At 37.4% G+C, this 27,159-nt stretch overlaps 1 protein-coding gene across 1 annotated transcript; it reads left to right on the top strand.

The window, feature by feature from the left end:
* On the top strand, positions 1-24,143 carry SLC33A1 (solute carrier family 33 member 1). Its single transcript, XM_001363769.4, has 6 exons — positions 1-1,075; positions 14,361-14,551; positions 17,598-17,782; positions 18,035-18,152; positions 20,732-20,947; positions 21,614-24,143. The coding sequence occupies exons 1-6, from the start codon at positions 301-303 to the stop codon at positions 21,779-21,781; spliced, it is 1,653 nt and encodes a 550-aa protein (XP_001363806.1). The 5' UTR covers positions 1-300; the 3' UTR covers positions 21,782-24,143.
* The last annotated feature ends 3,016 nt before the right edge of the window (positions 24,144-27,159 follow it).

Here is a 27,159-nt window from a genome sequence, read left to right as displayed (position 1 = left end):
TCTGGTGCCTTCAGAATCCTTTCAGCAAAGTGGGAGGCTCCGGCCAGCGGAACAGTTGAGGAGTTGGGTCGGCTCTCCGATCCAGGTCCAAAGCCGCCTCCGCGAGCCTCGACTCGGCCTGGTCGCGGCGAGCTCGCCTCCGACCCGCGCAGCACCACGGCCCCCTCGTCCAGCCCGTGGCCCGGCGCGGCCGCCCTGCCCGGGACGCTGGCCCGGGCCCTGCCCAGGCTCCCTCCGGCCCCCCGGGGCCGCCCCCCCGCCCTAAGCTAGTTTACTTCTGCCGCGCGGCTCGGTCAGGCCATGTCTCCCACCCTGTCGCACAAGGACAGCAGCCGGCAGCGGCGGCTCGGGCCCATGAACCACTGCCTGGATATGAAGAGCGGGTCTCTGCCGCCGGGTACCTGGGAAGCCGAGCAGCCCGTCGACAGCATCGGGGGTGAGGGGGACAGCGAGGCCCTGCTACTCGCCACTGGCACCCGTTCCCCTCGCGGCCCAAGGGGCTACCGGGCCGAGCTGAGTAACATCCTGCTGCTGCTCTTTCTTTACGTACTCCAGGGCATCCCGCTGGGGCTAGCCGGCAGCATCCCGCTCATACTGCAGAGCAAAAATGTCAGCTACACCGACCAGGCATTCTTTAGCCTAGTCTTCTGGCCCTTCAGCCTCAAGCTGCTCTGGGCCCCGCTCGTGGACGCTGTCTACTTCAAGAGTTTTGGCCGCCGCAAGTCGTGGCTGGTGCCCACGCAGTACATCCTGGGGCTCTTCATGATCTACCTGTCCACGCAGGTGGACCACATGCTAGGCACCGCGGACGGTGGCAGCCCCGACGTCATGGCGCTCACCCTCACCTTCTTCTTGTTTGAATTTCTGGCCGCCACGCAGGACATTGCCGTGGACGGTTGGGCGCTGACGATGCTCTCTCGAGAGAATGTGGGCTATGCTTCCACCTGCAATTCTGTGGGTCAAACAGCCGGCTACTTCTTGGGCAATGTTCTGTTCTTGGCCCTCGAGTCTGCAGACTTCTGCAACAAGTATTTGCGGTTTCAGCCCCAACCCAGAGGGATTGTTACACTTTCAGGTATACTTTCTCTTTAATTGGTCATCTGGGGGGCAGTCACCGGGCTACACTTTATAGCTCACAGTGTGACCCTGAGTAAATCACTTAACCCTCACTGCCTATCCCTTACTGCTCTTCTGCCTTAGAAACAATACACATTATTCTTAGACTGAAGGTAAGAGTTAAAAAATGCAATGACATCCTCTCAAATATGATTTTTTTCGAATTAATGACATTTCTTATACAGTAATTTCCCCCAAATCACAATGTAAGAAAATCTTAAAACGTGATAAAAACAAAAAACAATATTATGGATTTAAAGCACGAAACAAAACAAGAGCTACCAATATGCCAGCTAGCCCCTCCCCAAGGAGCTCACTCTTCAGTGGGGAGATCTAGCACATAGAGGGAAAATGCAGCAGCAAAGCAGGTGGTGGTGAATCTTCTTTAATTGTCATTTCTATTGATTTTTACTAAACCATTTGACTACCAAGGACTTTGGTGGAAGTCCTTTATTGGTCTTTGGTAGTCTCAGCTTCAGCTGAGACAGGTCACAGAATCTCCTGCTCCTGGACTTTTGCTGCAGGAAGCCAGGCAGGCTTTGCACCTTATCCCTATCTATCCTATGTTGGTAGGCTTAGAAATGGGGTGCAAAGTCTGTGGATCATTCCTCAGCTCAAGAGGAAGTGATAATTGAGGTGGATGATACTTTTACCTGCTCCATGGATGTTTCTTGAACTCCTTACTGCTGACTCCAATTGGCTTTCCTGCCTTACTGGTGGTAGTTGATGACATTTGAGGGACGAGGGCCACCTCTGATAGGGCTTATTTCTCTGCATGTAGGTTTTGGGGGCCAGTTTGAAAGTGAGACCGATGGTTTGGAGGGTGTTGCTCCCTCTGGGGTTCTTGGGCTTACTTGCCCCTCCAAGGATGTTGGCTAATCTCATTTCCACTTGTGTCAGTTCCCTCAGTTATGCTTTTGGGGCATCTGGATCTTTGGTTTAAATGTAGTAACATAGAAATTATATGTGGAAGAGATCCTTTAGATCATTTAATTCATCCTCCTCCTTGTACAGTAAAAAAGTTGAAATCAGGGGTAAAGTGACTAGACTGTGGTAAAGAAGGTGGTGGAAGTTGCACCATCTTCATGTAGCTTAGATGACTTTTGAGGCAGAGAGATATGCATCTTTGGCCCAGCAAGCAAAGATAGACGATTGGATGCCATTCCACTGTATCTGATGTTCCAATTCTTTTTAGTTCTGGAGATTATTTGTTAGACAAATGTGGCAGCTGATCCAAGGTAGAACCTGCAAATGAGTTGACTGATTGGGATGGTAAGGATGGATACTCCATCCTGGAGTAACCTGGGAATTGTAGTCCATTTTAGTAAAGTATCCTTGTTCTGTAGGGAGGACTTAAATTACTATAGCAGTACCATTCATTTTGCTATTATTTTATTGATGCCTTCTGTATTTTATAGCACAATCATTTCCCAACACTATTCCCTACCCCTTGTAACAAATAAAAGCATTTAAGCAAAGTGGTCTCAACAACATATGCAATTTTTCAAACCTTCCAATTTTAACAAGAAGTCAGGAAAACATTTTTTCCCCCTCAAATTGATATTGGGCTTTATTTAGCTCCCTTCTTTTGTACAATCCAATGACTATTATAAACAGTTCCCAGAATTTCTTCATTTGGTTTTTCTCAGACTTGCTGCATCTTCCTCCAGAGGTTTATATATGCTAGCTCAGGGTGCGCCTGGCTTATGTAGAGTAAAAGCATCTGAACTCTGAAATTTTGAGTCTGTTAACATTTACTTCATTGGCTAATCATTTCCTAATGCATGCATAAATGGATTACATAGGTCATTTATTGTCCCCTAAAGAATGAGATGTGGACTAGTCATTAATATTTTCATATAGAAATCAAGGTCTGATTCAGCCATCATTTATTAAGTGTCCATGATGGGCAGAGCACTATGCTAGGTACTGGATAATATGCAAAGTTAGTCAAGATATAGCCCCTGACCTTGTAAAGTCTAATGAAAGAATAAGAAAGGCACAGGCAACATACCATATTTAATGTAGTAAGGAATTTCTAAAACATTGTGTTATGTGGGGCCTGGACAGCCTCTCAAGGAAGACTTTAATAAAAGATAAAGGTAGCATTTTAAATTGGGCTTTAAAGAATGGGAAAAAAGAACATTTGAGGAGCCAGGGCAAAAACATGGAAAAGAATAGAGGGTGCTAAGAGGACAGAAAGTAGGCCATTTGGTTAAAACAGAGCCTATAAAGGGTAACGATGGGAGATAAAACTGAAACAGAAGAGTGCTGGTCAAATTTTGGAGACCGAAGAATGTCAAAGTTTGAACTTTACTCAGTAACCAGTTGGGAAACATTGAGAATTTGGGAATAGAGAAGTGACTTATCTACAAAAGTACAATTAACTTGGCAGTGGCATGAAGGATTGATTAGCAAGGGAGAGAATAGGTAGGAATACCATTTAGGAACATGTTGAAATGGGTCCAGTAAATAGTAATGAAGCCTGTAGTGAGGTTATAAGAAAACCTGAAGAATGCCATGATTTCAGATGTTGAAGACCAACTGGGAAGAGGTTGGAACTGAACTTGTCTGTCTCATTTCTCATAAGAATTTGCTTGAATGGATATCAATACATAAGTTGTAAAAATAGACTCTCATCCTTTGCCAGCAAGGTATCGACAATAAGATGGGAATCATATTGTTCAACTTGTTTGAAAGATTATTCTGTATGGACTTTGAACTTTTAATTTCTGGAATCTTCCTTTAAAAGGTTGCATTACAGTTTTAATGTATTATTTTGAGTTTCTTGTAAAGATGCTGGAGTAGTTAACTATTTCCTTCTCAGCTCATTTTACAGATGAGGAAACTGAAGTCAACAGGGTTAAGTGACTTTTCAGGCATCATCAAGCTGGTAATTGTCTGAGGCCAGATTTTAACTCAGAAGATGAGTCTTCCTGACTCTGGATCCTGCACTCTTAGCCACCCATTTTTCATGATTAGAAATGTCTCTAGAAATCTTTACAGGTCTTTCTCCTTTTTGTTTATTCATCGTTTTCTATTTTCATCCAAAAGCTGTCTGGCTGATCTGACTTAGGGTCTCTCACCAAATTATCTATAAGTTCTTTTTTCCCTTTCCATTCCTCACTGTTTTATGAAGAGTATTGTTTGTAATCTTCCATCATTGTCCTTCATAGGATTTTTAAAATTATATTTTATTTGGGACAGTTCTCAGTGAATAGAGAATCTGGCCTAGAGATGAGAGGACCTAGATTGAAATCTAGCCTCTAACATTTCCTAGCTGTGTGATTCTGGACAAGTCACCTACCTCCCATTGCCTATTCTTTCAGCAAAAATCTACCTTCTCTATCTCTCATCCCAACTCACCAACCCACAACTGAGATAGAGTAGAACAAAACCACTCTCATGAATGCATATAATCAAGCAAAACAAATTTCCACGATGTCCATGTCCAAAAAAAATTTCTCATTCTGTACTCTGTGCCTTTCACTTCTCTGTCATATTTCATCATTAGTCATATTGGTCATTCTGCTGATCAGTGTTCCTCATTTTCTCAAAGTTGTTTTGTCATTATGTAAGTTGTCCTACTGGTTATGCTCACTTCACTCTACATCAGTACAAGTCTTCCAGTTCTCAGGTCGTACCCTTCATTATTTCATATGGCACAATAATATTCCATTACATTCATATACTATCACTTATCATCAATTTATATATTCAGATTGCCATTCTTTGCCATCTCAAAAAGAGCCATAAATGTTTTTGTGCATCTTTGAGTTTGGTTTGCTTCAGATTAATCTGTTTATGTTTTTTCTTCCCAGTTTATATGTGAGGTTTAGGTGTTAGCCACTCTTCAGTTTCCTTCCCTTTGTTTGCATAGATATCTCCTTCTATAACTTGATTATGTGAGATAGTTTTCCCTAATCTTTGTTTCTCTTACCTTTGTATATTTTTCTTCCCTTCTTTTTCCCTCCTCTAAATTAACTGAACCCCTCCTGGGCCTTTACTACTTGGACTTCTGTATTTCCCCTACTGATCATAGGGGTTCAGTGGGCACACTTAGATCATCTTCACATATTTGAGTGGAAGCAGTTTATTCTTATGTAGTTCTTTATGATTGTTTATTAGTGTTTACTGTTTTATGTTTCTCTTCATTCCTGTGTTTGAACTTGAATTTTTCCACAGCTCTTCTCTTTGCATCAGGAGTATTTGGAAGTCTTCTGTTTCATTGTCCATTTTTTTCCCAGTAGCATGAAACTTAGTTTTGCTAGGTGGGTTATTCTTGTCCTTTAATCTATTATCTGTTGCCTTCTAGAATATAATTTTAAGTTAAATACATTGATAGTTGCTAGATTGTGATTCTGACTGGTTCCTCATTGTTTCTGGCAGTATTTTTTATTTGACTTGCAAACTGGCTTTTGGATATGATGTTTCTTTCTTTTTTTTTTTCCAAAATTTTCTTCCTCAGGAGACCTCAGCCCCCTTCAGCGACCCTTCCTCCTATAGCACCCAGCACTGGGCCTGGCTCATAGTGGGCACTAATAAATTATTATTATTATTTTTTAATTTGGTCAGTTTCGAACATTATTCTCTGGTTACAAAAATCATTTTCTGTTCCTCCCTCCCCTTCCCCCTCCCTTTCCGTCCCCTCCCATGGGTATGATGTTTCTGGGAGTTTCCTTTTCAAGGTTTCTTTAAGGAGGTAATTTCTATTCCCCCCCCCCCCCCAGTGGTTCTAAGAGATCAGGGTAATTTTCTTTTAACATTTCTTGACATATATTTCTTGACATAAATACTTTATTTTCTTGTGATTATACTATTCAGGTAGTCTAATGATTTGTAAATTTTTTTCCCAGACCAGTTGTTTATACAATGAAATTCCTTGGTTTTTTCTTTTCTGTTTTTTTTCCTAGTCTTTTGAGTTTGTTTCAATATTTCTTGTTTTTTTTTCTTTTTTTATGGAGTCATTACCTTCTTTTTGGTAATTATGATTTTCAGGGAGTTTGTCATTTGGACAAAGTTGTTCCAAATTAATTGTTAATTTCCTTTCAAATTCTTCTACAAATCTCATTTATTTTTCCTTTTTTTTTAGAGGTCTCATTTCATTTAAAACAGTGGTCCCTAAACTTTTTACACAGGGGATCAGTTCAGTGTCCCTCAGACCGCTGGAGGACCAGACTATTTAAAAAAAAAACTATGAAAAATCTGTATACCCCTGTCTGGGATAGCAGAGGCTGCAGCCCCCCTGACTGGGGTGGGCCTGTCACACCTTGCACAGACCCATCACTGCCAGCACTATACAGGGCAGCAGTATATACATATTGAGGAATCCCCTCCCCAAGATCCGCAGCTCACCATGCTGATGTCTTCCATTGTGCAGCCACATAATCCTTTGTGTGGCGCCTCTTTCTCGTTCAGTTACTCTCAGAACAAGGCTCCACGCAAAGGATTATGTCACGGGAAGTAGTACTGTATGGGAGCACCGCCGCCACATACAGTACTCCTCTCACTTACCACCAATGAAAGAGGTGCCCCTTCCGGAAGTGCAGTGGGGGCAGGATAAATGGCCTGGGCCTTTCCCCCACCTCTGCATGTGGCCTGTGGGTTGTAGTTTGGGGACCCCTGATCATTTAAACTCTTTAAAAAAAACTTGCATCATTTCTTCTAGGAATTTTAGTTGAATTTGTTTTTCTCTGAGGTTTTGCTTGTGGATGTTTTGGATTCATTATCTTCTTCTGGTCTTATGTCTTCCTATCACCAGAATAATTTGTTCCTAACTTCAGACTCGATATTAGGACTGGGTTCTTTGCATACTTCTGGAGAGAATGTCCAGGCTGGTCTCTTTGCTATTTATTTAGAGGATTGCATGTTGTATTTCAGGATCTCAGGGACATCTCAGGCTGGGGACCTACAAGTAATCCTAATAAATTTTACTAAAATATAAGGACCAGAGTCCTAATTTTATTAAAACACAGTATTCACACAATGGTCTAATCCAGATCAAAGACTGAGCTCTGTAAATTCCTGGCCCAGATTATGATTTAAATAACAGTAATAATAAGTAGCTGACATTTATGTAGTACTTACTGTGTGCCAGCCATTGTGCTAAGTGCTGTGGGGTTATCTCATTTACTCCTCACAGCAGCCCTTAGAGGTGGGTAGGTGCTATTCATAGTTCCTGTCAGTCATCTGGAAAGTTCTGGTTCAGAGGAGACAGAACTACTGATTGCACTTTGGTCAGGTCCTATGTAGGTTTCAGACTGGAATATAAGCTCTGCTCCTAGGGTTCAAGCCACATGACTGATGTTTGATTCTGAATTTGCTTTCTTCTCCATAAACCCCTCACGGACTATGGCAGCTCCTTACCTTGCAGTTCCATCCCAGGCTCAAATCATCTCCTTGTATCCCAAATTAGGTTGTGTCAGTTAGCATTTTGGAGGGATGTGGGATCTCTGCTTGCCCTGATGTCCTTAGACTTGTCTCTCTCTTTATATCCAGCTGGGCTAGACAAAGTACTTGCTGTGACTTTTTCTGGATTTCCCCATCAGAATTCAGTGGGGCATTTTCTAGATCTGGTTGAAGAAGCTAGAGAAATAGCTCAAAGTCCTTCTTCCTGCAACTCTGCTGTTTTGGTTCCATCCTCTAGTCTTTTCCATTGTCTGACCTGTTGGTTCCTTGTGACCGGTCCCATTTCATCTATGAGCAATATTTGAAATAATTGTTCAGATTGTGCTAAATTAGCTCTGCTCATAAAAGACAAAAAAGGAATGAGATAATCTCTTTTGTAAACAGCAATTAGGTACATGTTCAAACTTGCTTAACTTGTTAACTTTGATTTCTTTATATTTCTTTTCTAAAGAGTTAGAGAAATCTTTGGCTTATGCTTCAGCAAACAAAATATAAAGTTTTTGCAAATATCAACCCTTATATGCCAGTGAACTAGCATCATTTTCACTTGAGTCTTTTATGTGTAAAGGGCATTCATTAGAATTTAAACTCCTGTTGGTGCTACCAAGTTAATGTAATTTGAGTCTCAAACTGCCAGTCAGGTGCTATTGCTATTAGCTTTTGAACCCTGGTAACCCAGGATGCTCAGTCATGCTCAGTGTTCTCTGCCCCACTGGATATCCTGTCTCCTGCCATTTTTGATGAAATTTAAAGTCAGGTGGTTAATTAAGGAACATTTGTTGTACAGACAAGAGAGGCCATTTGAAAAGTTTAATGTTTGGGGAAAAAAAGATTGTAAATGGCATTGTATGTAATTGTATGTAAATTTACATGCATAAATTTACATACATAAATACATTAAAATACATACATAAAATTACAATGTAAAATTACATTGAAATGTAAATTCAGCTGACCTTCAATAATATTGGACCCACAAGATGGCAGAATTCTCATGCTTGGCTCTCATGAGACTATTAGAGAGAAAACAGGGCAGACCCCAAAGACCTACAACATATAAACACTGAGCTTGAAGATGGAGAAATAGCTTAGGGGGACCTCAGCCCAGCTTTCCCTCCTGGAGATGTACATCTGATACTCCCTAGCACAGGCATCTCCAATTCCAGAGCATCTCATTGACCTTCTCTTTGTACAAATGAGAAGCCTGAGGGCAAGACATGTTAAATGACTTCCTGGGCTCACACAAGTGGCAGAATTGGAGTTCCTGACTCTCCCCTGGACACTTTGCTGCCTGATTGATTTCCTGGATCCCTGCTGGTGGGAACTTGAGGTCCCCAGCTTCCAGCTTTCTCCAACCTGTTTGCGTCCTCCTCTGGAACATGGAGAGAACATGTGTAGTTCCCTACTTCAGGAAGTGTTGGGAGGATGCGCTACAATTGACATATAGCATCAGTATAGAATTGTCAGCTAGAGCTTTAGCTTGCTCATCTACAGAACAGAAGTAATAATGCTTTCATGAAAATGAATGAATTGGTTTATAATTCTTTTAAGGACTCTATAGATGCTTGTTGTTATTATTGTCCATAAGGGGGGAGGGCAAATTAAGTTCTTGGAAAAGGGAATTGAAAAAAACACAACAGAAGTGAAAGGTAAAATGTAGATTATCTCTATTTGCACATTTAATTTCTTAAATGCTCTGATAGGGAAGAGTTTCATAAGGCCTCACAAAGTATGTGTGTGGGGGGTGGGGGGTTGACCCTTAATTGTATTGCTTGCTCTGCCTTGTGTATCCCACCTCATATACCTTAGTGCTGTTGGTTTCTGAACCTGGGGCATGTTATCCTTTGGAATATTCACTGTGTTGGCAAATCTTCATCCTTTCAGGATGTATTTGACTTAGAAATAGCTAACAAATCACTTGGAGCCAAGTCTTTTGCATATGGCAAGGAATTAAGCTGGCTAATATGAATTATTATACTATTGGCTGGTACAGGTTAGAAAACAAGGAATGAGGGGATAGCTGGGTAGTTCAGTGGATTGAGAGCCGGGAGGTCCTGTGTTCAAATATAGCCTCAAACACTTCCTAGCCACGTGACCCCTGGCAAATCCCTTAACTCCCATTGCCTAGCCCTTACCATTCTTTTGCCTTGGACCCAATACACAATATTGATTCTAAGGCAGAAGTTGAGGTTGTGTTTTTTTTGTTTTTTTTTATTTGAATAAGTTTATTTAGTCAATTTAGAACATTATTCCTTGGTTACAATAATCACATTAATTCCCTCTTTCCCCTCCTCCCACTCTTCCTGCAGCCAGCGTGCAATTTCATTAGGTATTTCTTGTGTCCTTGATCAGAGCCTTATTTCCATGTTGATGTTTGCACTAGGATGTTCATTTAGAGTCCACATCCTCAACCATATCCCTTCGACCCATGTATTCAAGCAGTTGTTTTTCTTCGGTGTTTTTACTCCCACAGTGTTTCCTCTGGGTGTGGATAGTGTTTTTTCTCGTATATTCCTCCAAGTTGTTCAGGATCATTGCCTCTAATGGAGAAGTCTGTTACATTCGATTGTACCACAGTGTATCCGTCTCTGTGTACAATGTTCTCCTGGTTCTGCTCCTCTCACTCTGCATCCATTCCTGGAGGTTGTTCCAATTCCCATGGAACTCCTCCACTTTATTATTCCTTTGAGCACAATAGTATTCCATCACCAACATATACCACAGTTTGTTCAGGTATTCTCCAATTGACGGGCATCCCCTCATTTTCCAATTTCTTGCCACCACAAACAGTGCAGCTATGAATATTCTTGTACAAGTCCTTTTACTTACTGTCTCTTTGGGGTACAAACCCAGCAGTGCTATGGCTGGATCAAAGGGCAGACAGTCTTCTATCGCCCTTTGGGCATAGCTCCAAATTGCCCTCCAGAATGGTTGAATCAGTTCACAACTCCACCAGCAATGAATTAATGTTTCACTTTGCCACATCCCCTCCAGCATTCATTATTTCCTTTGCTATCATGTTAGCCAATCTGCTAGGTGTGAGGTGATACCTCAGAGTTGTTTTGATTTGCACCTCTCTGATTATAAGAGATTTAGAACACTTCTTCATGTGCTTATTAATAGTTTTGATTTCTTTGACTGAAAACTGCCTGTTCATGTCCCTTGCCCATTTTTCAATTGGAGAATGGCTTGATTTTTTTGTACAACTGGTTTAGCTCTTTATAAATTTGAGTAATTAGACCTTTGTCAGAGGTTTTTGTAATGAAGATTGTTTCCCAATTTGTTGTTTTTTTTTAAACAAGGAACAGGAAGTTTTTCTTATTGCTCATAAACTTTTTTATTTTAGTTCTTAATTTATTTTAAAGTATTTTTCCATGGTTACATGATTCATGTGCTCTCCCTCCCCTCTTCCCTCCCCCACCTCCTGGAGCTGACAAGCAATTGAACTGGGTTATATATGTATTATCACTTGGTACCTATTTCTATATTATTCATTTTTGTAATAGAGTGATCTTTTAAAACCAGAACACCAAATCAGATTTCTATATAAACAAGTGATCAATCATAAGTTTTTCTTCTGTGTTTCTGCTCTCACAATTCTTTCTCTGGATGTGGAGAATGTTCCTTCTCCTAAGTCCATTCTTGTCTTGGGTCATTGCATTGCTGCTAGTAGTCCATTACATTTGATTGTGCCACAGTGTATCAGTCTCTGTGTACAATGTTCTCCTGGTTCTACTCCTTTCGTTCTGCCGCAATTCCTGGAGGTTGTTCCAGTTCACATAGAAATCTTCTAGTTCTTTATTCCTTTTAACACAATAATATTCCATCACCCTCAGATACTACAGTTTGTTCAGCCATTTCCCAATTGAGGGACATCCCCATATTTTCCAATTTTTTGCCACCACAAAGAGTGTGACTGTGAATATTTTTGTACAAGTTTTTTTCCTTATTATCTTTGGGGTACAAACCCAGCAGTAGTGTGGCTGGATCCAAGGGCAGACAGTCTTTTAGAGCCTTTTGGGCATAATTCCAAGTTGCCTTCCAGAATGGTTGGACCAATTCACAACTCCACCAGCAAAGCATTAGTGTTTCAATTTTGTAACATCCCCTCCAACATTGATTATTTTCCTTTTCTGTCATGTTGGCCAATCTGCTAGGTGTGAGGTGGTACCTCAGAGTTGTTTTGATTTGCATTTCTCTATTCAGGAGGGATTTAGAACACTTTTTCATGTGCTTATTGATAGTTTTGATTTCTTTATCTGAAAGCTACCTATTCCTATCCCTTGACCATTTTATCAATTGGGGAATAGCTTGATTTCTTTTACGTTTGACTTAGTTCTTTATAAATTTGAGAAATTAGACCTTTGTTAGATTTTTTTAATAAATTTTTTCCCCAGTTTGTTGCTTCCCATCTAATTCTGGTTGCATTGGTTTTGTTTGCACAAAACCTTTTTACTTTCATATAATTGAAATTATTCATTTTATATTTAATGTTCTCCATCTTTTGCTTTGTCTTAAATTCTTTCCTTTCCTATAAATCTGAGAGGTATACTATCCTATATTCACCTAATTTACTTATAATTTCCCTCTTTATATTTGTCATTTACCCATTCTGAATTTATCTTGGTTAAAGGTTGTGAGATGTTGATCCAAACCTAATTTTTCCCACACTTTTTCCAATTTTCCCAGCAGTTTTTGTCAAATAGTGGCTTCTTTTCTCAAAAGCTGGGATCTTTGAGTTTATCGAACACCATCTTGCTGAGGTCATTTACCCCAAGTCTACCCATTGATCCACTCTTCTATCTCTTAGACGGTACCATATTGTTTAGATGATCACTGCTTTATAGTACAGTTTAAGATCTGGAGCTGCTAGGCCCCCATCACATTTTTTTTCCATTAGTTCTCTTGTTCTTCGAGATGAACTTTGTACATAATTTTTTTCTAAATCTATAAAGTTTTTTGGTAGTCTGATAGGTATAATATTGAATAAGTAAATTAATTTAGGTAGGATTATAATTTTTATTATATTAGCTTGTCCTACCCATGACCAATTAATGTTTTTCCAATTGTTTAGATCCAGTTTTATTTGTGTGAAAAGTATTTTGTAGTTGTATTCATATAATTCTTGAGTTTGTCTTGATAAAGAGATTCCCAAGTGTTTTATATTGTCTAGAGTCATTTTAAATGGAGTTTCTCTAACTCTTGTTACTGAGTTTTGTAGGAAACATAGAAATGCTGCTGATTTATGTGGGTTTATTTTGTACCTTGCAACTTTGCTAATGTTATTAATTATTTCCATTAGTTTTTTAGTTGATTTTCTGGGATTCTCAAAGTAGACCATCATATCATCTGCAAAGAGTGACAGTTTAGTTTCCTCATTGCCTATTTTGATTCTTTCAATTTCTTTTTCTTCTCTAATTATTACTGCTAGTGTTTCTAGTACAGTATTAAAAAGTAGTGGTGATAATGGGCATCCTTGCTTGACTCCTGATCTTATTGGAAAGGCTCCTAACTTATCCCCTTTGCAGATGATACTTGCTGCTGGTTTTAAATAAATATTGCTTATTATTTTTAGGAAAGGCCCTTCTATTCCTATGCTTTCTAGTGTTTTCAATAGGAATGATTGTTTTACGTTGTCAAAGGCTTTTTCTGCTTCTATTGAGATAATTCTGTGATTTCTATTAGTTTGGTTGTTGGTATGGTCAGTTATGCAGATTGTTTTTCCTAATAAACCATCCTTGCATTCCTGGTATAAATCCCACTTGGTTGTAGTGAATAATCCTTGTGACAGTTTGCTTTAGTCTTTTAGCTAGTATTTTATTTAAGAGTTTTGCATCTGTGTTCATTAAGGAGCCAAACTATTCCTCAGGAATTTTTCAATGCTATTTTTATCAATAGTCATTGTTTTGGCTTCCTCTTCATTCCCTAGTATACCTTCCCAGTGAGCTATTTCTTGTAACAGTGATCCAAAAGAGAGAGGGTAAAGGAAAGCCAACCAAACCAGTGCAGGAGCAGTCTATCAGCACTTCTCCCCCCAGCCAAGCAGAGAATTCAGGGGCTGCACTTTCTCAGCTCTGCTGTCTGGCATTCATTGTAGCTCTACGGGCATTGGGCCGCTTTAGCCCATTGCAATTGTTTGATGAGCCTATTAATCTCTTGGTTCAACTTCACTAGGTATTAGTTGAGCTATCTTCTAAAGCCAGCTCTCAAAAGTTCTAAATGATTTGGGCCAGGACTGCTGAATGCAAGAGGCTATAGAGCCTCCCCAAATCATTCTTCTAAGACAAAAGCCAGTTCTGGCATTCAAATAACAAAATAAGCCTTGACTCTTTATGTAGTCACCCTTCATGTGTCACAGGGTCATTACCTAGCACTCTTACCTTGTAAAGATAACATAAACCTTCCTAGTCTGTTTTTCTTGTGATTGGCCTTGGTGGCTCATCTCAGTTTCTGCATGCTGTTCTCTTTTTATTATGTCAATAGGTCTGCCTTTTCAGGTTAATGACCATTCCTTAGCTAATTATTATTTAATATGTGCTCCTTACACATATTTATTTTAGGCTATTGTTAGTGATCCAGCTTTTTAAGACTTTTATAACTTAGTTCTCTACCACATAGTAGAAGAGATTTTAAAATATACATAAATTTCAAAACCATAAACTAGAAAATTCTCCTAAAATTCCTTATGTTATTCAGTGAAGTATCTCAAAGACCAACATATGATACATTTCATACATTCTTCACTCAAACAAAAATATAGAAACAGCCTAAACTCAATTCTCATGTGCTTGTTTTGAGATGAATAATAGAGAAAATCCTTTATTTTTGTGTTTTAGATTTCCTATTTTTCTGGGGAACCATATTTTTTATAACAACAACATTAATTGCCCTTCTTAAAAAAGAAAACAAAGAAGTTACACCATCAAAAGAAGAAACCAAAGGGATCACTGACACATACAAGCTGCTCTTTACAATTATAAAAATGCCAGCAGTTATGACTTTCTGCTTCATGATTTTAACTGCAAAAGTAAGTACACTTAAAATAAACATTCATATAATTCTGTTATTACCAATTCCTTCCATTTATGTTTATTTTATAGGTGAGCTCAGTATATGTAAGTATTTTTAAGTGTTTTCATAGTTTAGCCTGTATTAAAGAAGTACCATTAAAAGGTTTAGGCCATATACAGTTTGTCAGTCTTTATCACCTCCTCATCTTACTGCTATATATAAAATTTTCAGATGTTTCAAATCCTTTAAAAGGAAGAAAAAAACTTGTTGTCAGAATCTAAATTTAACAAGTAATATAAACTTTAAATCAGAAGTGGTCTTGACATCATAGTGTAAACTTTAAAATTCATGAAATTAAATAATATTTTCAGTATTTTAATAAACACTATGAATTGATGCATTTGTAATTCTAAGTAGTAGTCTTTCATTCTAGAGTTTATACTTTTGGTCTTTCTTATTCTCTCAGCTATTCTGTCATCCTGATTACTTCCTATTTTTGTAAATACTTTACTCTTTGTAAAATGTGTCTGTGATTATGGCCAGAAGATCATACGTTGGGATTTGGAGGGCCTTTCATTTAGTCTTACTCCTTCAGTTTTCAGATGAGGTCCCTGAGGCCCAAAAAAGGTAAGCAACTCATTCCAGGCCACAAAGTGAGAGAGCAGCAGAGCTAGAATATCGGTGTCTGTGGCTCCCACAGGCCACTCAGCTTTCTCTCTTTTTATCTTCTTCGCTGCACTTCTTCCTCCTCCTTTATAGTGTTTATAGTGTTTCTTTCCCTTCAGTACTTAGCAACAAGAATATTGGGCAGTAAATGCCAGTCCTAGATAATGATATAAAATGTATTTTCAGAGTCTGTTACATGACTTAGGTCCCAAATCAGCACCATACAGATAACACTGATAATAAAAATCATTGTATTTAATTATCAATAAAAATTAAAAGGAAATGCCATAATAAAAATAAAAGTATCTGCACTGCAGTAACTAGCATAAATATTGGGTTAGGAAGAATAGTACTTTTCTTACTGTGTGTGGTCTTGGAGGGTTTCATCTATTGATGAAACATCCCATGTTCTCTAATTGGCATGTAATTATATTATATATTATATTATATATTATTATTTTATATATTATATATATAATATATTATATATATTATATATTATTATTACAATATAATATAAATATATTAACCACCTAAGTAATTTTTTCACCTATCTTTTGGATTTACACAAGGAAAATGATCATAAATTAACTTTCGTAGTATTTGTATAACTTTTGAGACAGTGTTGAATGAATATAAACAGCTTTTACAAAGAAATAGTGATATAAGTGGAATTCTCTACCTAAACAGCGAGAAATCTGCTATCCTTTAATTTTTTTAACAAAAGAATTTTTACTTTAGATCATTTAGAACTTTTACTTTACATCTTTTTTTTAAAGAGTAAACAATTTCCTCATTTATAAAATGAGCTAGAGATGAAAATGACAAACTATTCTGCTATCTTCACCAAAAAAAACCCAAATGGGGTCACAGAGAATCAGTCTGAAATTACCGAACAACAAAAAAGATGAGACAGAGGTTAAAGGATGATCAAGTTTACATAGCATATAATTATCTGAAATTAGATTCGAATTAACTCTTTCTGACTCTTAAGTCCAGTGCTCTGACTACTGAAACTTAGTTCCTATCTCCCCTCTAATACAAACTTGTCAAATGATCAACTAATCTTTGCCTTAAGAACTCTAGAACAGAAGAATCCATTCCCTCCATAGAGCCCACCACACAATTCTAGTTGTTGGGAGTTTTTTCTTTACCTCAAACCTAAAATTGCCTCTTTGCAGTTACTACCCTTGATCCTAGTTATATTCTCTGGAGGCAAGCAAAATGAGTCTTGTATGGAAATAGTGATCTAGATACAGTAAAGAAAATCGTAAAACTCTAAAAATTAAAACAAATAAATAAAAGAGTACAACATGCTTTTTATATACAATTTTATAGGGATATATATATATATGTATATGTATGTGTATATGTAATGTGGAAAACACTGAATTTGGAGTTAAAAGCCTGGCATTTAAATCCTGGGAATTCTAAGTCATTGGGCAAATTATTGAATCTCTCAGGGTTTTAGTTTCTTTATCTGCATTATGAAAAGTTTCCACTAGATGAACCTATAAAGTCTTGTCCTACCTCTTAAATCTGTGACCCTTTAAGTCCATCTTCCCATATTTTCCCTCATTAAAAAAAATTTTAACTCTTATTTTCTGTCTTAATAACAAAAGGGCAAGGTGAGGCAAAAGAGGTTATGTGACTTGCCGAGGGTCACACAACTAGGAAGTGTCTGAGACCAAGATTTGAACCTAAGGTTCTCCTGAATCCAGCTGGGCCTGGTGCTCTATCCACTATGCCACCTAGCTGCCCCATTTCTGTCATTCTTACTGATTATATTTTCTCAAAGAAAATATTCAGATTTTTTGGAAAAGACTGAAAGACTCTTGGAGCTAGTAATTTAGAAATTAGTTTTAAAGGGAGAAAGATCTTTACTTTTTCCATCACTGGTAGAAATATAGTTTATAAACATAAAAGGTAACTACGTTTTGGTGTTTTTATCATATTAGAGTATGAGTGGCAGAGAAATAGAATTTGATGAGTAACTAATGAAGTACAATAGAAGTGCTGAAATTTACTTATAATTTCATTAGAATTATTCTAGGCAAGTTCCCTTTCTTTGCTTTTATTTTATTTTATTTTTTAATTTATAAGCTGGAAGCAATAATGTCTTACTCGGTCATGAAATGGACATAGATTTAGAATGAAATCACTTGTGTTTCAAAGGAGAGATGAATGGCACAGTTAGATGAGCTTTTTACCTTGAGCAGGGACATGTGTGTTCTAGTCCTGGCCCTTTGGGCAATACCTTCATCTGCTTAGGCCTCAGTTTCTTTGTCTTCAACAGAGTGTTTTCCAGCTCTAAAAACACTTGACTCTATGATTCTGCTTTGGTGAAAGACATCGCAAGTCAAAAGTTAAATTCTCCCTTTGCTTTTCTATTTCAGGTTGGCTTTTCAGCAGCAGATGCAGTGACAGGACTGAAATTGGTAGAAGAGGGAGTGCCCAAAGAGCACTTGGCACTATTGGCAGTCCCAATGGTTCCCTTACAGATCATACTGCCTCTGATTATCAGCAAGTATACAGCAGGCCCACAGCCACTAAATGTGTTTTATAAAGCCATGCCCTACAGGTAAGTGTGAAAGGAAGTGTTGCCAATAGACACATTCCATTATCTCTCTTCCCATTAGAGATACATGGCCATGCATTAAAGATGTTTGAAAATCAGACTGCCCTTTGTTTCTTTAAATGAGTTTTTTCTCATCAGTCTCAAGTACATTTTAGATGCAGGACTCTGTCAATCATAGGTGCACATGAATAATTTTCTAAGATTTGGCGTGCCCCCAAAATTGAAAGCAGCTTCTAATTCTTTATTTCTATGCAGATTATTACTTGGCTTGGAATATGCTTTGATGGTTTGGTGGACTCCCAAAGTAGCGTATCAAGGAGGATTCCCACTCTATTACTATATTATAGTGCTGCTGAGTTACGCCTTACATCAGGTAAAAAAGTAGTGATTGTCTGCTCAGGAGGTATCCTCTTCATATATGCGATCTCTTCCATTCCTAGGGAAGAGGCAGTTTCCCAGATAGGCCCTACTTTTAATTATCAATTCAAAAAGCAAGATGGTATTTAGAGGACAGGATTGGTAGTTAGGAACTTATTTGAATAACTGGAACTTAACTGTGAACAGACCAGAAAGGCCTTTTTCTCCTAAAGCTGAGTTTTCCAGAATGCTGTGGGGCTATGTAATAAGAATACCTTGAGTGGTTGTCATTCAGCATATACCATTGAGACGGAAAAGGCTATTTTTTCAAGACCCTGATCAGGTCTCCACTATGTATGTGTGATGTATTTTTAATGATGTCCCAATCATATGATCAAGAAGGCACTTTAATTGGGATTTTTTTTTAGTAAGCTACTTGGTAGAGCCAGGAGGTAAATGACCATATGATACAATAGCAAGTAATAAAAATCTAAGCTAGGCAACTTTCAAAAAAAAAAAGAATATTTGCATATGAGGATTATTGGACACAGGACTCATTAAATTATCAAACAAATTATTTGCAGCTTAATGGATCTAAACAGTAAACCAAAATGTGTCTAGCTAAGATGGGACTATATATTCATTAGAAGACCAAAAATTGCTCCCTAGTCTCCTTGAGGCCATAAGGCTATCTCTTTTATTGCTTATTGGCATGTAGTTCATGTCCCAATATGTATGGATTCAACTCTGTAGTCCAGAAGACCCCACTGAAGGTTACAAAAGGTCTTGGAGCTGAATATACCTAATTTATAAATATTAATGAGTCTCTTGTTGAAATGGTATCATTCATTTAACACAGTTATGTGTCACAAAGTCCTCTTACTCTCCAAATATCTCTATCTATCTGGTCCTCTTTAGGTTTTAGGTATTCCCCTCTCAACTTCAGTTATTGTTTTTTGAAAATGCTTGTTCAGTAGGGACAACTGAGGGGACAGGGATAATTCTTTATTCCTCTGCTGCTTTTGATGGTCTCAGGTTGCTAACTTGAGCTGAGCAGAATTTGCTCTGCAGAATTGGGGGATGTGGAGCAGTGTCAGATAGATAAGACAGACAGACCTTGCACACTACACCTTACTTAGGCACTGAGTACTTTTTTCTGTTAGGAATACATTTGTAGACTCCCATGATTCAACAGTTTATGGGAGCCTGGAAAAAGAGCTAATCATTCCTTGGCATTAGTTTTACTTAAACTGCTTCATCTGAGTAAGTTGTGTTATTTTGAGGAAAGTAGCTCAAACAAACATTTAGGGAGTAGTGATACAATGGAAAAATCCCCAACTGGGAGGTCAGAGATTTTGAGTTCACATTACACCTGGGCACTTCCCTTTGTGGATGTGGACAAGTTAATTCCCTTCTTTCCCTTTAGTTTTCTTCTCTGTAATTTGAGGGGTTTGAGGTAGCTAGAAAGACCCAAATTTATGGTCCTAGAAGGCATTTCAAGAACCTGGGAGATTTAGCAGTTGATCTAGGTTGGATCCTTTGGGGCTTCTGCCTGTTTAACAGTTCACCCAGATATACCTAGTGCTCCAAAAGATCAATCTGGTTACTGGGTGATCCAAACTTCATAGATTAGAGTTTCTGTGCTAATTATAAAGAGTGATCATAGAGCAAATACTAAAAATATTTCCATTTGATTTTGAGTTAACACTAGTTGATTAAAGGGGTATGCACTCAATTCTTTCTTATCATGTTTCTTAGGTTAATGTTAAAATAGTTTGTATTATCTTCTAATCATATAAACATACCAATTGTCAGATAAGTTTTTAAGATTTTTTTTAAACCTTATTTTCTAGTTTGGAATGACTCTTAAGACAGAGGGGCAAGGGCTAGACAAATGAGGATGTGACTTGCCCAAGGTCATACAACTATGGAGTGTCTGAAAGCAGATTTAAACCTACTTTCTCTCAAATCTAGGCCTAGTGTTTTATCCACTGTGCTGCCTAGCTGCCCCATAGCATTTAAAGTAGTAATCAATGTGCAAATAATTTGACTTGGCTTCTGCCACTTTAGGATTAACTAACATTTTTCTTTACTAGTACATGTCACTTGGAAATCCAACTCCAGACTTCGCTATAAAATTATGAATGTGAAAAGTAAATTTGGATTTTGTAACATCCAGTATCTTTAGATTTTAGAACCTAACATTAGAAAAAAATAAAAAAATTTTCCTAGAACCATGCTCCCACACAAGGAGTTCATTACTACCGTCCTAACCCAGATTGCCCCATCCCTGCCTGAATATTTGACAGGCAGCTCACTACTTTTCAGTGTGATTGGTTCTGTTTTGAGCTGTCTTACTGCTAATCATTTATCTTTATGTTGAACAAAATTTATCTACCTGTGACTTCCACTCATTGGTGCTGATTTTTCCCTCAGGAACAACACAGGAAAATTCTAACTCCCCTTTTACAAGCTAAGTCTCCAAGTCAGCAGTCTATCCCATCCCCTTCTGACTTCACGTCCCCCAGAAAAATCTCTTTACTTGACTAACCTTTCTAGTTCCTTGATGTGATTTGTTTTACCTTCTTTCTGCAGATCACATTGTACAGCATGTATGTTTCCATAATGGCTTTTAATGCCAAAGTTAGCGACCCACTTATTGGAGGCACATATATGACCCTTTTAAACACTGTGTCCAATCTGGGAGGGAACTGGCCTTCAACCGTCGCTCTTTGGCTGGTGGATCCTCTCACAGTGAAGGAGTGCGTGGGAGCATCGAACCAGAATTGTTGGACTCCTGAAGCAATCGAAGTGAGTAGAGTTATTGGCTTGGTGCTGCCCAGAATTGAAAGTTCCCATTTAGTTTATCTGACAGCAGTGGCATGACTTTAGTTCCTTAAAGTCTCTGCAGCACTGCTCTGATCAAGTGTTCTGCACCCCCTAGGCACCAGTGAATGTCCAATGAATCCTTCACCACTTCTGTAACAAGAGTAGATTAAACAAGTGCACTGATTATGCACTTTGGGCCAGGCCTCTGGGGGAGGGGGCCAAGACCCAGCAACAATTCCTGTTCTCAAGGAGCTCACAGATTCAGTTAGAGGAGAAAGACTAATGACAGGTTCTGAATAACTGATTACTGAAGTAATCAGAGTAGCTAAAAACAGATTCTCCTTATCTATATAGTATACCACTGTTGCCGATGAGAACAGTCTAGAATAAGGCTAAAATTTGTGGAAAATACCTACAGATTTCAAAAAGTCTGATTTAATTTTTTTAAGTTTTAATGCAAATGACTAATTATACAAGGGAGAAAGTATGCAGAAATGGTCTCTAAAAATCTTTAGTGAGGTTAGTTTATAAATGAAATTATTTGAAATATTCTAGAAGTCAACAAATTATTGAAGAACTTAAATTTTGATTGTTTGATTTATTAAGTACTTTGAAAACACATTCTCATTAATATTTTTGTTTTTACAGCTTTGCAAAAAACTTGGTGGCTCTTGTGTTACTGCATTGGATGGCTATTATGTGGAATCTATTGTCTGTGTTATTATTGGATTCGGTTGGTGGTTCTTTCTTGGTCCAAAATTTAAAAAACTCCAGGATGAAGGAGCATCATCCTGGAAATGCAGGAGGGATAATTGATGCAATTCACTACAGAACATACCAGAAAGTGGGGGTGGGGGAATACTTTTCATTGTAATGCAAATGTTATGGTAATCAATACACCAGAGTATAAATACACTTTCCAAAGAAGAAAATTATTCATATAAAAATGCCAAATGGTTGAAAAGCTGAGACCTCTTTATGTATATGTGATCTTTTTTCCCATACTTTTTCAATGCAAAAAAGTATACTTAAAGGTTAGAAAATTGGTTCTAAAAATAGTCTCTCTGCTTTTTCTTGAATCCTATTTTTGGTTTTTACTGACCAAGCCATATTTCAGACTGCAGGGCAGTAGCTTGTCTCCCAAGTATTGTGGTTTGCCTGCTCAGCTGAGATAGGATTCAAGATACTTTGCTTTTGGGGCAGATGCATTAGGTGGAACAGAAGAACAATGTACAAATAGAAGTAGGGCCTTGTGAGATGAAAAGCTAGCAATCTCATTTTGGTTTTCAGATACAGTAATTATACTTGGAATTGGCTGAGAGGGGAAATTTAGATTAAGAAGTCATTTTAACTGTCACTTTTCTGACCATGACTATGCTTTAAAGGGTTGGAGCTTTGTGTTTAAAAAAACAACAACAACAGCAAAAAACACTTTAAAATGTATTTTCTGGCTTTTGTAAGCATTTCAAGATTTATAAGAAGATGAAACAAAATATTTTTTGTAAAATGAAAGTTAAACTTTTTACTTTATTGGCTTCCTTTGGGGGAAAGGAAGCATTCGGAAGTTTCGTTAATTCTGAACACTAAATTGGAAGGGGTGTGGGGCTTTGTGTCTCACCAACAGACTTGTAGAGAGGGTTACATTTTAATTCCATGTATATTTAATGGCATAATTTCAGAAATAAAAAGAAAGCACAATGTTATTCAAGTAGTTTTCCTTTGTTCCTAGAAAAATAATAAAACTTAGTGACATTCCTTTTCTCCCTCCCCATTTAATTTTTAGTAAAACAGGTTTTTTAAACATCTGATCTGTTTCAAAGAAAAAGGTCAAAGACATTAGTGCCTTTGATGGGGGCAAGTCATGATGCTAATGGAAAGACCAAGGAAGAAAGCACTTTATAATGAAGTGAGGAAAAACCTCACAATTAATTTGCTTAGGCCAAACAAGGTGTTTGTCACATTATTTCCACTTGCTGTCACAGAAGCTTCTGTGGCTAACCAATATTTTCTGAGCAAGACTTGCTGTATTGCCCAAGTTAAGTGAATTCATTCTGAGTGCCTTAGCAATTTCCAGCACATGTATGTGTATATCCACTGACAAGGCACTTTGCATACTTTCTGTTTTAAATCATTATGTCTCTTTAGAGAGAAGATTAATACCTTTAAAAGGTAAAGATAGAAAGAGAATATCTTCTGATATTTTTATCCTTATGAAATTAAATTTCATAAAGTGCTCTTTCTGTTTCCCTAACCATATTTGGTTTTGTTTAGTGAATTAATTTTGGCTGAAAACTGTTTACTAATTTATAATCTTTTTAATTTGGGGGGCAGAGTTATGATTATTGGAACAAGAACTGGGTGCTTTTTTTTTTTTAAAGGCAGTCAGCATAGGAAGGCTATACGAAAGATGTTCTTTAAGCCTCTAGGATTGCCAGTATTTTGGGCCCACTACTGATATTGGGAGTGGAGGCCACATCCTGAAGAATCACTGAGGAGACGCTCATCCTAGATAGAAAGAAGGTGGCAACATCAAGTCCAGCAGATATACAAGCCAGCTGTCAAAGTGCTTGTAGATTGGGTCTTCCTCCACTGGTCCAGCTTCCTGTATTTCATTTAAAACAATTTACTTGAAGAAAAAAATAGCTTCTAATGTGAAATGTATTTTTGTCTTTAGTATTTTGAATTGAAAAGCTTAAAGTTTAGATAGTGACATGATTGCATTGTTTTCCTGTTCCCATTGGAAGGACACTACAAAGTATATGAATTATATGGATTCTAACTTTAAGCTTTAAATATGTACATTTAAACAGTTTGGGCACTTGAAAAACTTTTTTTAAGGTAAGACGGCAGTAAAAAAATCATTTATTGCAACTAGAAAAATTTACAATACTCGGTCACTTTAAAGAGATCCATGTAATAACTAATATCTAGTCATGAGTTAGGTATTTAGTATAAATGATTATAATGTGCCAAGGTGACTTGTTAATAAAACTTCACATTTGAAGTATCAGCCAAGATGTTTGCATAGATTATAGTCACCAATGGCATCATCTTCAAAAGGAACTCGCCTATATAAAAGAAGCCAATGTAATCTTAAATCCCTAAGAACAGCACCTTCTGTCTTGTGATTCTGTCACTCTTGACCAATCTGTTAAAATAAACTTTCAAGGGGGAAGGAGTTTCTGCATTGTTTTCTTTTATACTGTGAGTATTTGGCATCCTCTCTGGTTAAGCTAGCTGCTGTGTGCAGTCAATTTAGAGAACTAAAGAAAGGGAATGCTTCAGTGTCTGCTGTGTTTAAAATGCTGTTGGGCCAGAGGGACACAAGAGTGAACACAGGCAGCCTTCACCCATAAGGCGTGTACACTCTAGCAAGAGGAAAAACTTTGCAGGTGCCCAGAGAACTTGCACAGACTACCCTGTGATCTAGGGCAGAGGAAAGTCAGGTGGGAGCACGAGGTTCCGGCTGGGGAGTGTCGGTGCTAGACACTGACTTGTCATTGACTAGCTCCAGGGACATGCCTCCCTACAGAAGCATGATGTGTAGCTGATGCCCAGCATTCAATATGAACAAAAACACAAAATGCTCTTCTTGGTGCATAGCGAAACTTGTTTTATTGGGTCAATGGGGAAAGACACATTTAACAAATAGATTTGTTCAAACCTTCTGGTATTTGAGTTTGCTTTGAAATTAAACCTGGCAGGGTAATGTGATATTTTAGACCATAAATGGAAAAAATAGCTTTAATGTGTATCAACACTTCACTTTGAAATAGCTTCATTAGTTACTGATTTTAAATCTCATGGATATTGCATTGAAGGAACAATTTGGAGCAAAACTGAAAACACAGAATGTGTTTTGGTCATAGAAAATTTAAACAAGACCAGGAAAGAGAGGGGATGGGAGAAGAGTTATGTGAGCAGAAATAGCACTGAAACAATTCACCTGGGGCTGTGCAAGTCCAAATAGCAGACTCTCTCACACAAAGAACACCTCTCCTTTCCAGTAGTTGAGCCACCAAGTAAATTGGACCTAACTTTAGGCATATTCATAATTAAGTTGTCAGATGTTCATATTTATGTTTAGTGTTTCTAGTCTGCATTACCCCTCCCGCCAGTTGTCCTCTTTGCCAATTTGTTTTGTTGGGCGTATAAAGCCTGAAATTGCTTGATTTCCATAATTTGCAGTTCTTTGGACTCACTCATTCTTTAGGATGAGATTCAGTTTCCAATTAGCTTTTAATCTGTTAATCACAGCCTTTCATTATTTTTAAGTTTTTGTGAAGATGCTTTGTATAGCACAGCTACTGTTCTCATTTGGCTTTTCCCAAAGGCCTACCTCTTCTAATAGTCGATTCATTTCCTTGAGTTCTTTCTTAATATAACTATTTTATAGTTAGATTTATTTCCCTGTGAGAGGGGAAAAGTTGAGGTAGCTTCCACAAGTATACCTTTACTGTCTATTGCCTTCTGTATTTCATTTAACTTTTCCTTAAAGAATTTGAATGGTATGTTATTTGGCACATATATATTTAGTCTTGGTATTTATTTCTTTTGAGAATTATTTATCTCTTTTTATCACTTATTTGTGAGATCACTGGGGGGGGGGTTATACATTTGTGTTAGTTCCTTTTTTGTCTTTGATAGCTGACCCTTTAAATTAAAGATGTAAAAAGTTACCTTTTTACATTTTCAATACTTAACATTCCTCATTTCCATTGTAATGACAATTTTTTTTAGAATTATCATTATGATAGCTTGTAATTTGAGAGTCAGACAAGTATTTTCCTTTATCTCTAATTTTAAATGGCAGACATGGGTTTTCTCTCTTGAGCTTCTCTGTAGACTGAGTTAGCAATACCACAAATCCCCATCTGTTTTCTGTGGGATCTATGCTTGAGAACCTTAAAAGGACACCAGCTAGAGTAATGCATTCTGCAAAATTTTGCCCTAATTTGTTAGTATGATATGGTGACATAATCACTTGGGCAGAGACTCGTCATTTGGTAGCCAAAAAGTTTGTGTTCCTTATATTAAATTTCTTATGTAAAAAGAAAGATTCAGTTAGGCTTGCTTGTTTGTTGTTATCTTATTTTTGTGCCATTGTTTTAGAGTTTTAAGCATTCAAAATGTCTCCATGTATGGTTTTTGGTGATTTATTGTTTTTCATGTAAGATACTTTTTTTGGTCATGTACAGAAAATTACTATTGGAATTATAGTTATTTATTTTGATAGATCACATGAGGACAAAGCACATTTATACAGGTGTGTATATTGTATGATTCCCAGTATTGTACCGTAATTTAACTTAGTATTTATAGCTTTTTATAGGAACATTACATAGGGAATAAATGGTTAAGTAGCAAGACTAGTAAGGTACTAGTATAATTTGTAGGGAAATGTAAATTAGCTTACTTCAAATTGTATTTATAACATATTACCCTAGTAGATATTCAATATGTAAATTTATTTAAAATATGAACAGTGAATTCCATATACCTTTTCTAAAAGGCTCAAAATATCTAAATTGAGTATTAAAAACTAAAACTTGATTATAAAATTATGAAAATGCTCATAAAATTCATGAAGTTGGATTTGTAACATTAAAAATAAATTGGTTTAATCATGCTACTTTTTAGAAATTACTGATGGAAAAATTTGTACTGTTAAATTTTTGTCAGGCTCGATCATCTCCACTATTAAATTTTAATCTGCTTATCCTTAGAAGAATTGCTATGAAACTGAAGGGGAGCACCACATGCTAAAAGATACTGGGTTAATTGTCAGTGTTTATTTTTTTTATTCATTTATAGTTCAGGGTTTAAAAATAAAAGTGAGCAATTATGCTCATAATTTTGAGGAAAAACGAATGTTAACTGTAATATTTTGATATGTTAGTATACAAATCCTGTTGCCTCATTTAAAAAACCAAATTGTAAATAACATCTATGTATATGTATACACATACATGTAGATATATTTAGTACCAAAATGCTTAAAAGATTTTTTAAAATAGATTTTTTTTATGTTTTGCCTAGATTCTGGCACGTGTCCTTCTCTCTTCCCCCTTTCTGAGCAGATCCATCCCTTTTAGTTAAGAATGTTTTTAAAAAGAAAAAAGAAGAGAAAAAAGTAAAACTAAAGCACACATTGAAATCTAACATTATATGGAACGGTTCCCACCTGTAGAGTT

The sequence above is a fragment of the Monodelphis domestica genome, chromosome 8 (assembly GCF_027887165.1).
Source record: "Monodelphis domestica isolate mMonDom1 chromosome 8, mMonDom1.pri, whole genome shotgun sequence".
Classification (NCBI taxonomy): domain Eukaryota; kingdom Metazoa; phylum Chordata; class Mammalia; order Didelphimorphia; family Didelphidae; genus Monodelphis; species Monodelphis domestica.
Note: the sequence above shows the minus strand (reverse complement) of the source record. Positions and strands in the feature narration are given on the sequence as shown.

Excerpts from the sequence above, each read along its gene's own strand:
- SLC33A1 (XM_001363769.4), top strand. The coding sequence starts at position 301 with ATGTCTCCCACCCTGTCGCACAAGGACAGCAGCCGGCAGCGGCGGCTC. Across the intron at positions 1,076-14,360 it reads AGGGATTGTTACACTTTCAG|ATTTCCTATTTTTCTGGGGA; the intron begins GTATACTTTCTC and ends TTTGTGTTTTAG. Across the intron at positions 17,783-18,034 it reads TATAAAGCCATGCCCTACAG|ATTATTACTTGGCTTGGAAT; the intron begins GTAAGTGTGAAA and ends ATTTCTATGCAG.